Source organism: Trichoderma evansii (assembly GCF_050947405.1).
Source record: "Trichoderma evansii strain SZMC 28006 chromosome Unknown GGI43scaffold_23, whole genome shotgun sequence".
Lineage (NCBI taxonomy): Eukaryota > Fungi > Ascomycota > Sordariomycetes > Hypocreales > Hypocreaceae > Trichoderma > Trichoderma evansii.
In genome coordinates this window covers 69,284-85,006 of record NW_028145183.1, presented here as the reverse complement: position 1 = coordinate 85,006, position 15,723 = coordinate 69,284, and the positions used below count along the sequence as shown (strand labels likewise).

Sequence of the window (15,723 nt, the reverse complement as noted above, 5' to 3'; positions counted from 1 at the left end):
CCCGACATATTCTCCGCCGCCCGTATAACTATAGGTACCCCGTACTCCGTGCAATGGCGCCGGCTAGCCCACGGTGCTAATGCTCTGCTAGCTCAGTAGCTGAAACCCCCGTATCTCGCATTAGTAACCACGGCCATCTTCATTCAACCTCCACTCAAGGCTGTTGGACGTCCCGTGCCGTACAAGTCTGGATTGCGCGACCGCAGGACAACACAAGACAGCTCAGCACGCACCCAATCATTCACTAATCGCGCCTCTGGAGCACGGACACGGCACCATTCGTTTCATCGTCGCAGTGTGGCCAATCGGCGTTTAAGTGGGAGGAAACAACAGAAATACTGCGCACCGCAAGAGAAAGAGACCAAATAAGAGTCCAGCAAGGCGAGGCGAGGCGAGACAATGTCTTCCATAAAGCATCTCCTGTCGTCCAAGGTGCGGTCGCAGTCCGGGTGCTACACCTGCCGGCTGCGTCGCAAGAAGTGCGATGAGCGCAAGCCGGTATGCTCCGGCTGCGATGCCCTGGAGATCACCTGTCATTTCGGAGAGAAGCCCGACTGGATGGACGGCGGCATCAAGCAGAAGGAAATGACCGAGTTTGTCAAATCGCAGGTCAAGAAGCAGGCCAGTCAGCGGCGTGATCGCAAGTATCTCGAGATGCTGGAGACGGGCACCCAGCAGGTCAGCATCAACGACGATGCTGAAGATGGAGCAGCAGCAGGGAAAACCGGTGGCGATTCAGAGCGTGGATATGCCAGCACGTCGGCGCCGTCGAGCAAAGAGTCACCCAACAGCCATGGATCAGGCAGCACGGCCGCCACTTCTCCGCCGGAAGCCCCCTGGCACACACAGGCCTTCTTCGTGGGATCGGATGAGCAGAGCCTTACCCAGTTTGACCGATCGGCGGATATTCACTACGCCTGCATGTATCTGGACTATGTCTTCCCGCATCTCTTTCCCCATTACCGACCTCACATCCTTGTGGGTGGTCGCGGGTGGATTCTAGACGTGCTGCAGTCGACCAACAAATCGCTATACCACATCACAGTGTCCATCGCATCATACTACTTTGCATTGATCCTGAACAATGGCGAACCAGAGCACGGCGAATGCTTGAGACAGATGAATTCAAACCTGCAGAACCAGATGGAGCTGGGCCTGCGAGAGCTGCAAAAAGAGGTCAGCTCGCTGCACAGCCGCAAGCTGGACCCGAAAGAAGGCCTGGTCGTCATGGAGAGCATCATCCAGCTGCTCATCTTCGAGGTCGCCACGGGCAATCGCGAAAACTGGAAGCTGCATCTCGACGCTGCTATTGCTCTGTTCCGACAGGTCCTCCCCAACCCAGAAGGCTGGGACGATTTACTAAACGGCCTCGTAAACGTGCACTGGCCCCCGGCAGAAATGTGCATGAAGCGGCCATGGAGCACCAATCAGGCTGCCTGCAGATTCTTCACAGCTAATCTGCTCTATATTGACGTGCTGTCGAGCGTGTCGCTTGGATGCCCGCCTCGATTGTACAACTATCAAAACTCCATTATACCCTCATGTAGCACCACAGAATGGAGCCCCTGCACCCTAGGAGAAACACGTCTTCGCATGGAAGAGTTCCGTGGACTGCACAACTGGGTCATCCAGGTCATTGGCGATATTGCGTCACTGCACTCTTGGAAAAAGGCACAAAGCCAGGCTGGCTCTTTGTCCGTCAACGAGCTCTTATCACGAGGCCAGATTTTGGGCGAAGCAATCAAGGGCGGCATCTTGGCCATTCAAACAACATGCCCGACGGCCGATTCACGAGCCACCGTCATTTCTGTACCGGTTCTTGGCGAGCAGCCTTCATATGCCATTCACAACATCATCTGGCTGCATGCGGCCTTGATCTACTTGAACACGGTGACCTCGGGTTGGCAGCCCGCGTGCCCGGAAATCAGCACGGTCGTCTCTACCACAACAGAACTGCTGTACAATCTCCCAATGGGAACCTGTTTGGGGGCTGTGGCCTGGCCTCTGTGTGTTGCCGGCTGCCTAGCGCCTCCGGAAGATGAATTCAAATACAAGAGTTTGGTGGCCCGTCTCGGTGGGCTGCAGCTGTTTGGAACGCTCAGGGAAGCCATGAACATCATGGAGCAGGTTTGGGCGATGCGACCTCTGGACGAGAGCTGGGATGTCACCCAATGCATGAACATTCTAGGCCATGGAGTTGTGTTGCTATGATACCCTTCTAGAGATACCGCTGCTTTTCATGGCTGAAGTTTGCTGGGGCCACCAACGGGCGTTCTTTCTATCATTTGCGGATGGCTGTTCTGCTTCTTCGCCGGTTTCGATATTAAATACGAAGAGATCTGTTTCGAATCAAAGAATGCACGTTGAGTTTTAGATCAGGTCAATGTTTATACAAGATTTTGCGATCTGAATTCCATTAATTTAACCTTTAACCTTAACCTTAACCTTTTAACTACCTAGCTATGAGCTATCATTAACCGTCATTGCGCAAATATAAGCTACCCATATTATTTTCCCCTGAAAACCCTTTTCATTCATTCGTTACTTGGCTCTTGGCCGAAAACGATGCGTTCCTTTACCACAGCAATCATCCTTGTGCTCAAGCAGTGTGTCACCCTGATCCATGATGGTAACACTGCACGCGAATTCTGCGTGGCGTTGGGGTCGGCTCCTCGTCTCACTCGGTATCTAGGAGTACCGAGATTGCACTTAGCCGCAGCAGACGGTAGCCTCGTTGGCAGCACTGGTTTGCTTCGGGCTATAAGCAAGTTAGCATGCGATCTGTGAATGGCGACTGAGATGAGAAAGAAGCTTACCCTACGCTGAGAGTCTCCCATCCAAAGATGAAGGAGCCAAGGTAAGCACCGATGAAGATGCAGATGATGAAGTAACCGTTGTAGTACATGGCCAGCAGCATGACAAAGTATGCAACAGCAAACTGAACCATGTGTATCAAAGCACGGGTGGCCTGCTGGAACACGTTTGGGCGGAAGGGAGGCATGGCGGTGTCGACAGGGCAAATCACCTCGCGGCTGTTGACGGATTCGAGTCCCGTCTTGGTGGCATCGGTTGCAGCAGCAGGCGTGGCCGCAGCGGTGGTGGTAGGAGCAGGCGATTCCTGGAACTTGTCGGTGTGCTGCTTGATGAGGAAGCGGTCGTACTCCTTGGACAGGCGGCGGAGGAACTCCAGGGCCATGACGAGGAGGATCACACCGATGCAGGAACCCGCAAACATGCCCTTGGATTTGATCTGCCAGGTCTCGGAGATGAAGCAGGCGTCAATGACGTTCCAGTTCCAGAGCATCTGCCATGTGGTCAGCTCATGTTGCTTTTCATATGATGGGGAAGATTGGGCGTATTCTCACAGAGATTTGGCATGTGCCTCCCATGCCCATCATGTCTCCCATGTCGCCCATAGAGCTGTTCCTAGCGCTGCCAGTGGGACTGGAGCCAGAAGCCGTGGTGCCGGTGGGCATATTCATGATGGCTGATTTGAGTCGAACCAACAACTTTGGATATTGCTGAAGGAGAGAAGATTAAAGAGATCTTCGTATGCGTTGGGTGAGATGAGAAGAGAGAAAGCTTGAGCTGAAGAAAGAGAGATGGAGACCTGGAGAAGGGAAAAGAAGAAGAGGATTCCTTTCAGATCTCGGCAGATGCCAACTGCTGAAGGATCAGTACTTATTTATACATGGGGCCAGAGCATGCACGGACGCTGGCTCAACGAACGAACGAGTGGCACACCGCTTACCGGGGGAGCACAACGCAGGATCGAGAGGGACAAAAGCAGGGGACGAATTGCCAAAGATGGACGGCAGCTATACAGAGGTAGTAGTAGCTTAAGCCCGGAGAATTTGTGCCAGCTTAAATACACGGCATAAAATGACTTGCAGCTGAATTCATTTTGCAGCGCAGTCCCCTGCGTCCCCACTGGCAGCTGGTCTTGGTAGCGAGTCGCATCAAAGAAAAGGCTCCTCAGCGTGTGCATGCAGCCTGTGAGAGCGTTTGAGCAAGTTTTGCAAAAGTCGCCGCATTGGCAGAGCAGGAGCCAGGCTGGGGGCCTTTTCTTCTATCGCTTCACTTCTGGTGCTGTTTTTACTCGTATCTTTTGAATTTTCCTTCTCAATCTCTCTCTAATCTAATAAATCATTTACCCGAGAATATCATTTTTATTTCTTGAGATGCTTTTTTATTTTTTATTTTTTTATTCAATCTTCGCATAAATGCCCTAATGAGGAAGCTTCCAGGATAGTTCCTTGTAAGCCAAGAATCGAACCGTTTTCACTATCGCTATGGTACCAACTGAGACATGGAGCTGAAAATGTCCCATCCAACACCAACCATTCCATTGTGTTACCACCTATCTCTCCCTTCACTCGAAAAAGGGGGAGACGTTTGCAGAACCCTAGACCTGCTTTCTTTTATCCTTTGTTCGCGTGCATTGTTGTACTATCATCGTAGCCCTTTCCCACCCATAATGTCTCTTAAAATAACCAGCATCGGGACTAGAAGGCATATCAGATATCATTATTTCCCCAGCATGCGCCAAGTCGTCGTATTAGCCTGAGCTGGAGCTAGAGCTTGACGAAGACGAGGATCTGGATTGATCTTCAACAGCTTCACGTGGTGACTGGACAATAACATCCTCCAGCTCTCTTGGTCGAGTGGGAGGCACGTAGACAGTTGGCTCCAGCATTGGCTCCTGCATCATACGCTGGACAGAAGCCAACGACGAAGACGACTCCACAGCGGGGGACTCGGGTGATCTTTGTTCAACTGCCTCATTGTGGGCTATGGCCTCGTTGGTGGTGGGATCGTTTTCTGGTATCACAACTGGCTCGGCGAATGGCGCTCTCATATGGGTGGCAAAGGGGCCTTCCAGGTTGGGGTGCGAGTTCCTAATCGAGATTTCTGCAGTCAATATTATGATGTTACCCATAAAATAAGAGGGAGTGAAGAGAGAAGGGAAGAATAAAGAGAGAAAACGAAGCTTACTGCTGTGGAGGAGCTGTATCCTGCCCCTGCTCATGATGGGAACTGGCATTTGATGCCTGGCTGGAGAAGCAGCAGCCCATTTCAAGTACAACAAGTAGATGGGGGGAAAAGAAGCGAGTAAATGTCAGAAAGGGGTTTACAGGAAGCGGATATGATGAATCTTCTGAAGTTACTGCTAAATCTCCTTTGGTGGCATGTAGGTCAAAGGATGATTCTTCCAACGTGGTTCTGCTTTTCTTTCTGCTTTTTCTTCTTCAGAAACTATCGGCTTGGCTCGCGAGTAGGTAAGAGAAAAATTAATTGTAGACGACAAACAAACAACAATAGCCAATTTGTGTCACTCTGCCAAACGGCTGGCAGCTGTCAAGGCCGATAATGCATTGTCGACAATAGAGAATCGCCAAGATGACTCTATTTGCCTCTATTCCGGAGCTTCTACGGCATGCTATTGACTGCCTTTTTTTATTATCCGATTCATGGTACACATGCACAAAGGCGCAGTTAGCCTGGTGACTAGCTATAACAAGCTGCTTCACGTATTGAAGCGAATGGGGTATTATTTACGACTGATTCATACCAGTTAGGAGATGTCACTTTATAACATTTTTTTGCTGTTGAAAAGCTCGTGTTTACTACTCTCTGTGTGATTGTTACTCGTTGATGCCTCTACTTCATCACCGTGAATCACGAATACCTATTACAATCCCTCAATTCGCCTATTCAACAATGCCACAAGCTGCCAAACTCCTCTATTGCTCCTTGAATAAATGTCAAGTTTATTCATATCCGCTATTGTCATGTTACTCATACAGTCAAACAAACGCTCATGTGCTATGCCATCATCACCCAAATTTTGTGTGACCCGAATTCCCGTCCAGAAGCTATTCCTCTCCCTCATCCTAGAAGCCCTGGAAATAGAACAAAGGATCAATCAGGCCATCCCCGCTTCGGCAACCAAGCTTTGTGTGTCTCGGCTTGTTTCTCGTTGTCCTCGTGGCTCTAAAAGAAGAATCGTCTTTCCGTGTTCTAGGTCGCTTCTAGTTCTTCTCGTGGCACCGCGTGGAAAACCGAAGATTGTAAGACTTCGGCATCTTCACGCTGTACACTTGTATCTGGTTACTATGTTAGCCTTTATGCCGACGCCTATTATGTAGCTTGGTGAATTCTCACCGACATTTCATTCTCAGTGAGTCCTACCAGTCCAGACGAGTCCCTTGCTGAATCTTTCTGGAGGTTGTCCAAAGAACCAGGACGTTGTCAGTTGTCTAACTCTTTTTCGGCACCGATGAGGTTTCAGGTCCATCATCAATCTCTCCGTCGTCATTATTATGAAGAGAGGAGACATTCTCATCCGGACTCTCATTGTGTCCAGAGCCGTCTTGATTCTCTTGAACACAAACTCCTTGAGAGCTTACCCTATCATGTCCCCGAGTTGATTCTCTAGCCCAAAATGCGACTTGATTTCGACGATCTTCAGCTTCCCACTCGTCATCTCGTGCACTTCTAGTCCCTTTACAATGACATTCGTTAGTATCCTTTCTTTATCTTTCATTTTTGACATTTAGCGTCTTCACTTACCATGGCTTCGATGACTTCCGCTGCCATATCGGCTACTTCTCCCACTTTTGCTTTTGTGATGGCTACTGGATCCACCCTTTCTCTTCTTTTTGTGTTTTCGCCGACTGCTCGACTTATGATGTCGGCTACGATGGCTAGATGTGAGATTCATATCAAGTGAAGAAGAGTCCTCAGTCCCACAGTGGCGATAGCGTCGAGACTCTCCAACTCTGCGCCGCACCAAGACTGTCTCGCCATCTCTGACCGAGTAGTAATACTCGTATTGAACTGGAGCACATCTATATTCGCTGTACATAACTGATATAAGTTGATGCACTTTTACTAAAGACAACACATATGGCTATAAGGGATAAGAACTTACGGCCTGGACCGTCGTCGCCGTCTTGAAGACTTCGAGGGCGTGGAAAGGCAACCGCCCATCTCTGATCGTTTAAAAATAAAGAGGTTGAAACTGCGCTGTATCTCTAAAGTAGAAGTAAAGCATACTGTAAGGAAATGGAAGTGACTGCCCCGAAGCTATATAGCTATCAATACCATCCTTGATTGAGAGGAGGTTAATAGCTCTCAATCACGACTGTTTTTTCATTATCTATATAAATCATTGTGATTTCTTTATCTTCATTAGAAATGCGATAAATTTTGTTCAAACAAGAGCGAAAGAGTAGATAGGGAAAGAACAATGGGATTTCTGTTTTGCTGTTGTTGAAGGGCAGTTATCAAGCAGCCATCAAAGCAGGTTCGTTACATGGCCATGATGTCTTTATGATTAATATCAGTTACAATATAAACTTTTGCTCATCTTCTCGCTCTCTTGTTATCATCACCGCTGTCTTCTATATCATGTTTGAACACTCCCAATCGAAGCGCAAAGGAGGAAACACAATTCACTACAATAACATACCAAGGAAATAGCACAGGATATACAAAAGGCACAATGACAAATATGAAGGTGCACAAGAGAGCTGATGAATAAATGATTAAAATCTAAAATATAAAATTTGCCTGCAAAGTTCCAACGAGGCTCCCCTTTCTAAAACTAACTAGATGCTGAGAGAAAACAAAGAGTCTATATGAAGCTTGCCCATCCTATTCCACCAGCGCCTAAACACGGTAGTATACATATTTCATGGAAATTCGATTAAAAAAAGGAGGAAAAAAGACCAATTTATGTTCGCCACAACATACGAAAAGAGAAAACTCTCCACCACCCCTTTTCTTTTTGGCAGAAGCATATACACACGAATAAATCATGACGCTACCAAAGTCTTTAAGCAAACGCTCCCACTGCTGCCATGAGCGCCGCGCCAGCCACGACTGAAAAGTAGGCTTGCGCGCGCCTCTTGCCCTTCAAAATGCGATAGCTCTTCTCTGTCAAGAAATCTTCTGCTAGCAACTGGACCAGGCCAGCATACACCAGCAGGCCCGAGGAGATGGCATTAGTAGTGCCCACAACCACCAGGCCGGTGGCACTGCTCGGATCCCACTTCTGTTGTAGAACAAGGCCAATGGCCTGGCCTATGGGAGTGGTAGTCCCGTAGGCGAGAACCATGAGCCAAGGACGGATGGATCCCTTGGGGAACTGGATGGCTGCGATTCGGCTTCCCAGGGCCATGCCTTCAAACGACTGGTGGAAGCTAATGGCAACCAGGAACACGACAAAGGCTGGACCCGTAGCCACAGATATTGCCATTCCTATGAAAACACTGTGGAAGAGGATGCCCGCCTCCAGCAACAGGCACTGCAGCATCCGGCGCTTTTGCTCCTCTGGCGACTGCACCTGGTTACCGTCTAGGGAGTGGCGGCGGCCTGAGGTGCCATTTGGCTTCGCAAGAGAAGAGTACTGGCCATTCTGTGCGCTACCACCGGCAGGGGCAGGATCAAGTTCCCCCAGATCCAAGTCGAGGTCGGACTCTCGATCATCGTCGTCGTCACCGTGCTCGGTAGACTTGCGCCGTGGCACCATCGGACTCGACTCCGGCAAGGGCGAAACGCCGGCCATAAGGCCTTCCGATGCCTCCAAATTACCCAGAGAAATATCCATATCCGCCGCTCGCCGTCCCGTCATGCGCGCTCGTCTGTCGGCCAGATTTTCTCTGGGTAAATGCAGCTCCTGCGCATCGCCTTCAGCCTCATCGTTCTCGTCCCAGAAATCGTGCGCGTGCGCGTGCGAATGCGAATGGCCTGCGCCCCGGGCGGTCAAATAGGACTCAACTCCCACGACAACCAGGGCGGAGATCATGGCAATGAGTCCTGGCAAAGGAGTGTATCCCTTGCTGAAGAAGTACGGCAGACATGGGTCGGTCAGGGATGAGAATGCGGTCGGGAGAAGGTGTACAAAGGCCGTGGCAATGAGGACGCCGGTACCGACATGCTGGCTGTAGAATAATATCTCCTTTTGTCGATGTCCTGTTGTTGCTCGCCGTGAGAAAAGCGGAAGGCCGCAAGCTGGTAGCAGAACTTCATTAGCATAGCTCCCCTTTGAGATTTTGAATCGCCACAGGCTGCCTCACCAAGTGTGCTAAGGACAAGAATCAGGAGCAGCGCAAATACATGCGCGGCCGTGTCGTACCATCCCGAGTTGTGTCCGCCGCATTGGGGCTTCTCGCCGTCGTTTTGTCGTCTCTGAAGCTCGGCACGCAGCAGGCTTGATGGAATTGACGCCCAGGCGTCTATTAGAAAGCAAAGCCTATCGCATCAGCTACTGCCACGTCCAGACTGGAGACCGGTTGAATGCCTCCTTACCTCTCGCCATCACCTCGCCGGCAACGCCATCCATATCCGAGGTCTCTCGGTGAGGACCGCTTGGAAAGTCAACGCTTCGAACTAACACCCCGCTAGAGCATCGGATAGCGGAAACGTCAAATAATAAGTGGTAGTGCTAAAAGCAGTGTCCGTATAATATCATGAGCGAAACAATCCAACAGAAGATACAAGGCCAGATGTGTTTAAAATTGCAATAGAAGTTGAAGTTAATATGCCACATAGAGGCCCCTTCGCGCCTAATCCTCGGTTGGAGGGGCTGAAACAGACGCGTTTACGTCCGCGAGCTCCGAAGGTATGCATGCCACTGAAACAGGTTCCTAGCTAATACTATCTGCCTGCCTATAATTAGGCCAGGGGAAGTGTTTTAGTGCTCAATAGTGCAGTAACAAATCATAGGTAGCTAATGCCTGTCACAACTCTCGTCTCCAATTCTCTTCTTTGGTCCTATGTATTCTGTATTCTATCTTATCGTAAATTGATGAATTGCTAAATTCCGATATATCCATACGTCATTGTGCTTTGAACCAATGGAATCTCGTCATAGAGTCAGCTCCACAGTGATTAAACCCGATGATGTGTACGGAGTAAATTATAATATAGATGTAATTTATAATAGCATCTTGGTAATATCTGACATTGAGCAGAAACGCATTAAATAGCTTTGCTTTCTCAATAAGCCAAAACCCAGTTATCCATTCACAACCACTCAAACCAAACCAAAACCATGCCAACCATCGGCATCTTCCCCGCCTCAGGCGGTCTCGGCTCCAGCACTTACACCCATCTCTTCAACAAGGTGTCCCCTTCCAACACAGTCCTCATCAGCCGCCACCCAGATAAGACTCCTCAAGTCTATCAAGATCAAGGCGTCCAGCTTCGTCAAGCCTCGTACGAGGCCTCCCCCTCAGAGCTAGAAGCTGCCTTTAAAGACATCGACATCCTGTTCCTCATCTCCTACCCCAGCCATGTCCACGAGTACCGCACATCACTGCAAATTCCAGCTTTGGATGCCGCTCACAGAGCTGGCGTCAAGCACATCTTCTACTCGTCCCTCGCCTTTGCCCTGCCAGACAAGGACACCACACTAGCAGAGGTCATGGGCGCCCATCTCGACTCGGAGGCGCATCTGCGCAAACTAGCTGCTCAGGATCCTAGCTTCTCTTGGACTGCCATCCGTGAGGGCCTCTACCATGAGTCGTTCCCTATTTACACCGCTTTCCTGGATCTGAATGACCCCACGACCACTGAGATTCGTATTCCTCACAACGGCTCCGGCCCTGGTATAAGCTGGGCCAAGCGAGATGAGCTAGGCGAAGCCTCGGCAAATCTGATTGCTCAGTATGTTCAGGACCCAGCAGCTTTCTCCTGGAAGAACAAGCTTGTTGCCCTGACCGGACCTCGTGAATGGTCTCTCGCTGATACTGTCAAATTGCTCTCAACTGTGGCAGGGAGAGATTTGAAAATTCGAGAGGTTGCTGTGGATGAGTATGCCACACAGCCGCAGGTTCTTACAAAGTTTGGATGTACTCCTCTTGCACAGACTTGGGCAACTGCGTGGGATGCCATTCGTGCTGGAGAGACATCGTATGTATCGTCTTCGTTGGAGCAGTTGCTGGGCCGTCGGCCAGAGCAATTTGATGTTACCATCAAGAACCTCTATAAAGCGGGCAAACAATGAATTTGAGGCTGGCATGGCTTGTGTTAATGAGGTGAGCTTCTGCCTGGTAACGACTAGCTTGTAGGGTAAAATATCAAGGGCGGAATAACTGCAGTAAAATAGCAACGTTAGTATCTTCTTACTCTACATTGTCACCATCTCTCAAAGCACTGTGCAATTTGTGTCATGTTACAAATCCAATTTGATCTCCAGTACACCTAGCATGCATTGAATCTAAAGACAAGTTACGACTATCCAAAAGACACCGAGTATCATTGAGAGGAACACAAAAAACACAAAAAGAAAGTATTGTGAGAAAAAACGGATGCGGCACTGTTCCAAACCCAGTCAAAGCTAAAAGGGTATCAATTCGTTAAACCCAGATCTCCTGGTGTTAATGTGGCCGTAGCCTAGCGCTGTGAAGACTTATTGCCTCCCAGTCAGATTCGCGTGTGCAACTCAGATGGCGTTGGCTGCGTATAGACGCCATATCCAATCCATTTCGTAAACAGGCAAAAGATATCATATCGTTCAGCAAAGCTCCTCCCGTAATAAAGAAGAAAAAAAATACAGCCATTTTCGCCACAAATTCGCAGATAAACGCCCATTAAGGAAACTGCAAGGAATCCAGACAAGACGAGAGAGTGGCGGTATTGAATAAGACACTGAAATTGGAAGAAAGCAGATAAAAATAAAAGGATCAAAAAGCAAATAGCATGCTGTGTGCTGCAGCCCAAGGTCCATTATGGGTCATTCATGATATAGGAAATACAGTGAATAAAAAAAACTTGAAGTCAATGCTTGAGTAGAGACTGAGTGATGGACAAAAGACAAAATGCCAAGTAGCCAGCGGCGACTTACATCATGGTCATTTTCAATAGTTCTCTCCAGAGATGGATAAGTAGGTTAAAAAGGATATTATCAAGTAGAAGGACATAGCAAACAGCGCTTGGTAACACCAAAAGTCACAACCCAAAGCCTTGGTTCAGATGAAGGGATACAGAGCCAAAGGCGGTAAGACGTTTCGTGTGATAATGATATTAGGGAAGCAGCAAAAACATGCCAAATACCAAGCCGCTGTTCCTCTCTCAAGGGCCATCAAGGGAAATCAGCCGGTTTAATAGGCAGCGGCGGTATTAGAGCCCTCGCTGGTGGCAACGGCTACCAAGGCCTCGAGCCGCCTCAAGGAATCGGGATTGTTAGAGCGATCCTGTTGTTGGCGTTGCTGCTGCTGATGATAATGGGATTGCTGTTGCTGTTGCGACTGCTGCTGGAGCGGCGGTGGCTGCTGATGGTAGTGGACCTGTGGCTGCTGCTGTCGCTGCTCTTGAGGTGGCTGTTCTCGAGCCGGGAATCCAGCAAAGCCAGTGAAGTTGGGGTGTACCATTCGCTCGACATGAGGGTTTCGCGCATCTTGGGCAGCCGCAGAAGATCCTTGGTACCACCCGTGTCCCTTGCCTTCTCTGACCGAAGCTAGGGCGGGAGCTGACATGGTATGCTGATGAAAGGATCTGCTCGGGACGGCCGATGGCGGCACCTGGTGGCTCGGGCGCGGCTGCTCTTCGAATCGAACAGTTGGCTGGTTCATACGTGCATGGTCCATTTGGTTTTGAACCGCTTTATGGACCTCGGACGCCCACATTCCCGCACTGTCCCGAGGGGGGGTCTTGTGCCCTATATCAAGACGGCCCAGGCCGCGCTGAAGGCTAACGTCGTACATGTTGAGATTTCGCCTCTCGTCAGGCTGAATAGCCTCCATTACAGGTGGTCGATGAGCAAGCTCGGAGTCGACCGCCATTGGTGACCCATTACGCCTTGGTGGAGTAGCTGACCGAGGGAGAGGATCAAAGGACTCGATACCAGGGAGGCGAAGGTTAGATTGAGGGTTGCTGGGGTTCGCAATTGGTGGCGGAGGGTTTGGCCGCACTGATTGGCTGAGGACAGCATTCAGCTGGGCAGTGCCGCTGAAGCTACGGCTATCAGGATGCCAGGTTCGCCGTCGCCATGAGTCGTCGCCGGTGCTGCTCGCCACCGACTCTCTACGGCCAGAAGAATACCCAGATGTCGAAGTGGTTGGCGAGGAAACCAAGTTTGCATTCGGAGACGAGAGGGCCCCGGTGTTGGAGCTATTGACAAGCATCGGCCCCGGCCCGCGGCCCGGCATCTGAGCCTGACCAAACTGGAAGGGAGTGGTGCCCGATGGAACGCTCAACCGGCGGCCAGGAGTCCGCGCACCCATGGAGTACATGCTTTGAGATCGCGAGTGTGAGGATGATGGAGAAACCACGCCGGCGCTCCATCGTGGGCTACTCTGGGCCGTTGAGAAGGTAGCAGACGTGGGCGTGCTGAAATCTCCTGGAGACTGAGGTCGGTATGAAAAGGTACTATCAGTGCTGCTGCGATACGATTCAAGCGACAGCCTTGAGCGGGGATCAGCAGCCATAACAAGCGGGGGCGGGCGTCGCCGAGGGTCGTTCTGGGCGCTGTAGGCCGATCCCACGGAATTTATGCTAGAGATACTCGAGGTCGAAAGAGACTTGGAATGTCCTCGGACTGGGCCGCCAGCACTGCCACCAGTAGAGGCTCTCGCCCTGTTACCAGCTTGGCGAACTCTGTCAGTCCTGATCTGGCGTTGGAATCTTGATCCAGTAGCCGCAAGAGAGTCGATCGGAATGTCTTCGTTGACGTGAACAGTTTGGGCATGCTGCCTCAGATTGTCCAATCTCGAGAATCTCCTGGAACAGTGGCACTGGAAAGGTCGCTCGCCAGTATGCTTTCTGTCAAAATCGTTAGCCAAACCAGTAATCTAAATAAAGAAGAGAAAAGAATAAGAAGCTTTGGGCGTCCATAAACATACCGGATGTGCCTTGCCAAGTGCTCGCTTCGTGTAAAGCTTAGATTGCAAGGTGGGTAGTCAGTGCAATAGAACCGCTGAGACTTCTTTTTCTTGCTTGATCTTGTTCCATCGGCATTTACGCTCTCAGCATCGGAGCCAGCGCCATCATCAATGGTACCGGTCTCTCCATCCGACTCGTCCATGTCTACGTCCAGTGAGTTTCGTTTCGGTGACCTGGTAGAGCGCTGAGAGCCATCTCGGTGTAGGCCGTTCTCGGTGGATTCAGTAGCCGATGCCACTGGAGAAAACGGGCTTGTTGGCAGGGGTCTCTGGCTCGTCATGTTGATGCTGTTGAAGGTGGCTCGAGTGGGCGTCTTGCCATCATCAGACGAGTGTGAAGGCTGCAGCTGTGCCTGTGGTGCCGTGCTAGGACGGGGAGATGAGTTCTTCGGAGACATCATGTCTTGCCTGGAAATTTCCGCTGCGAGTGGGGTGTTGACGGGGCGAAAGGCAGCCGCCATGATGGGCGCAGCGAGGCGACCAAAAGATGTCGATGGATGTCACAGAGCGTTCGGCAGATGTGCAAAGTCGTCCGCAGTGCCGTGCCGTGCCTTGATGTTGGGAGGAGGGGAGGTTGCAGGAGGAGGCGATCCAACACAGACCGATTACGCAAGAGGCCGGGCTATGGAGTTTCTGCGGGTACCGTCAGGGCAGAGAGGCAAAGCGAGGCTGCTGAAACGGCGACCAGCATCCGGCGAGGAAGAAACCGGGCGAGATGGCAGCTTGGCGGGTGATCTGGACAGCAGCCAGCATATAGATCGATCCGGTTCGGAAGGAATCGACAGAAGATGGTTCTTGGTGTTGTTGGTGGTTTGTAGTTGTAAGATGCTGCGGAGAGCCAAGGTCATGGGCAGAAGGCTGAAGTAGGGCCGAGGGGGAGGGGGAAAAAAGGTGGTGGGGGTGGTTTGTTTGAGGTCAGCAAGGGAGGCGGAGGCGGAAGGTCAGGAAGGACAAGGGGCCAGCTAAGGTTGCAAGGGAGACTGGCCAGAAAGCTTGTGGGCTGTAGCTTTTGCAGTCCGGAGCAGAAAGGCAAAAGAAAAGGGCAGCCAAAGCTTCAGGATGGCGTGGGAATGGGTGTGTGAATGGTGAATGGGTGCTTGCGTGAGACGGTGCTGCGTTCCAGGTACGGGAGGCTGGGAGGAGTCTGGTCTGTATGTACCTGGCCTGGGCTGGCAGAGGGTCAGAGAGTCAGGTCGGCAGGCACTAGCACCGTCAAGCTGGAAGTGTCGGCTAGCGGTCCAGCTAAGGAACTGTGTCGCGGGTTAGTGCAGTGCTACTAGGTACTAGGTGCACTGAGGCGCTGCCCAAAGTCGGAGCGCCAGTTGACTGGTTGCGGACAGGAAGTCGGTAGGTACAGTATGGAAGCCAAAAAATAAAAAATAAAAAAAAAAGTGTGTACCGCAGTCTAGCGCACGTAGCATGTATGTATGTACTTGTAGTAGTGCGAGGTGGAGGTGGTGGTGGGTGGGCAGCGTCGCTCTAAGGATCTAGCGCTGGGCATGCCTGTCTGTCCCCCGCTAGCAGCAACGGTGGCCAGGTTCGGACCAACCTAACGACTGCGCTGAGGCCGTGCCATTGGACGATCGCCAGGATCAGAATCGGAAACTCAAAGACGCAGCGCAGCTGAGCGAAGCAGCGACAGCAGCATCGACGAGCCCAAGCAGCAGGGGGGCTGCCGGACCCTGCGATCGGTGACACAACGATGCGTGCCTGGGTTGGCCTAGTGCTGGCTAGCGAGCGAGCTGCTGTCGGCCCCTACGGCGGCAGAGAGTTCAGCAAGCCCAAGGCGGCGCGAAGGCGAAATCGTCCACCAAAGCAAGGGGCAGCGTGTGTG

At 51.1% G+C, this 15,723-nt stretch overlaps 7 protein-coding genes across 7 annotated transcripts; 2 read left to right on the top strand and 5 right to left on the bottom strand.

Annotated features, from left to right (window-relative positions):
• Positions 1–239: 239 nt before the first annotated feature.
• Positions 240–2,578, top strand: GGI43DRAFT_199686 (transcription factor domain-containing protein). Its single transcript, XM_083200052.1, has one exon. The coding sequence runs from the start codon at positions 400–402 to the stop codon at positions 2,209–2,211; it is 1,812 nt and encodes a 603-aa protein (XP_083056999.1). The 5' UTR covers positions 240–399; the 3' UTR covers positions 2,212–2,578.
• On the bottom strand, positions 2,389–3,566 carry GGI43DRAFT_199673 (Ctr copper transporter family-domain-containing protein). Its single transcript, XM_083200051.1, has 3 exons — positions 3,366–3,566; positions 2,817–3,304; positions 2,389–2,758 (listed from the first exon to the last, which is right to left on the bottom strand). Exons 1-3 carry the CDS (start codon positions 3,480–3,482, stop codon positions 2,710–2,712), a joined length of 654 nt encoding a protein of 217 aa, XP_083056998.1. The 5' UTR covers positions 3,483–3,566; the 3' UTR covers positions 2,389–2,709.
• A 992-nt stretch (positions 3,567–4,558) lies between these two features.
• Positions 4,559–5,029, bottom strand: GGI43DRAFT_387079 (uncharacterized protein; the record flags this gene model as incomplete). Its single annotated transcript, XM_083203880.1, has 1 exon — positions 4,559–5,029. The coding sequence occupies one exon, from the start codon at positions 5,027–5,029 to the stop codon at positions 4,559–4,561; it is 471 nt and encodes a 156-aa protein (XP_083056997.1).
• A 992-nt stretch (positions 5,030–6,021) lies between these two features.
• Positions 6,022–6,600, bottom strand: GGI43DRAFT_387078 (uncharacterized protein; the record flags this gene model as incomplete). Its single annotated transcript, XM_083203879.1, has 3 exons — positions 6,022–6,107; positions 6,266–6,505; positions 6,570–6,600. 3 exons carry the CDS (start codon positions 6,598–6,600, stop codon positions 6,022–6,024), a joined length of 357 nt encoding a protein of 118 aa, XP_083056996.1.
• Positions 6,601–7,535: 935 nt separating this feature from the next.
• On the bottom strand, positions 7,536–9,580 carry GGI43DRAFT_414359 (Zinc/iron permease). The gene is made up of 3 exons (XM_083207029.1): positions 9,316–9,580; positions 9,084–9,242; positions 7,536–9,018 (listed from the first exon to the last, which is right to left on the bottom strand). Exons 1-3 carry the CDS (start codon positions 9,347–9,349, stop codon positions 7,841–7,843), a joined length of 1,371 nt encoding a protein of 456 aa, XP_083056995.1. The 5' UTR covers positions 9,350–9,580; the 3' UTR covers positions 7,536–7,840.
• A 317-nt stretch (positions 9,581–9,897) lies between these two features.
• On the top strand, positions 9,898–11,461 carry GGI43DRAFT_199608 (uncharacterized protein). Its single transcript, XM_083200050.1, has one exon. The coding sequence runs from the start codon at positions 10,061–10,063 to the stop codon at positions 11,012–11,014; it is 954 nt and encodes a 317-aa protein (XP_083056994.1). The 5' UTR covers positions 9,898–10,060; the 3' UTR covers positions 11,015–11,461.
• Positions 11,462–11,840: 379 nt separating this feature from the next.
• On the bottom strand, positions 11,841–14,664 carry GGI43DRAFT_199582 (C2H2-type zinc finger protein). The gene is made up of 2 exons (XM_083200049.1): positions 13,851–14,664; positions 11,841–13,770 (listed from the first exon to the last, which is right to left on the bottom strand). The coding sequence occupies exons 1-2, from the start codon at positions 14,348–14,350 to the stop codon at positions 12,111–12,113; spliced, it is 2,160 nt and encodes a 719-aa protein (XP_083056993.1). The 5' UTR covers positions 14,351–14,664; the 3' UTR covers positions 11,841–12,110.
• Positions 14,665–15,723: the final 1,059 nt, after the last annotated feature.

Coding starts and splice junctions, on each gene's coding strand:
- GGI43DRAFT_199608 (XM_083200050.1), top strand. CDS start 10,061: ATGCCAACCATCGGCATCTTCCCCGCCTCAGGCGGTCTCGGCTCCAGC.
- GGI43DRAFT_199686 (XM_083200052.1), top strand. CDS start 400: ATGTCTTCCATAAAGCATCTCCTGTCGTCCAAGGTGCGGTCGCAGTCC.
- GGI43DRAFT_414359 (XM_083207029.1), bottom strand. CDS start 9,349: ATGGATGGCGTTGCCGGCGAGGTGATGGCGAGAG. Junction 9,243..9,315: donor CGGCGAGGTGATGGCGAGAG/GTAAGGAGGCAT, acceptor GCTTTCTAATAG/ACGCCTGGGCGTCAATTCCA. Junction 9,019..9,083: donor TCTTGTCCTTAGCACACTTG/GTGAGGCAGCCT, acceptor TTCTGCTACCAG/CTTGCGGCCTTCCGCTTTTC.
- GGI43DRAFT_199673 (XM_083200051.1), bottom strand. CDS start 3,482: ATGAATATGCCCACCGGCACCACGGCTTCTGGCTCCAGTCCCACTGGC. Junction 3,305..3,365: donor GAGGCACATGCCAAATCTCT/GTGAGAATACGC, acceptor ACCACATGGCAG/ATGCTCTGGAACTGGAACGT. Junction 2,759..2,816: donor TGGGAGACTCTCAGCGTAGG/GTAAGCTTCTTT, acceptor ACTTGCTTATAG/CCCGAAGCAAACCAGTGCTG.
- GGI43DRAFT_199582 (XM_083200049.1), bottom strand. CDS start 14,350: ATGGCGGCTGCCTTTCGCCCCGTCAACACCCCACTCGCAGCGGAAATT. Junction 13,771..13,850: donor CACTTGGCAAGGCACATCCG/GTATGTTTATGG, acceptor CGATTTTGACAG/AAAGCATACTGGCGAGCGAC.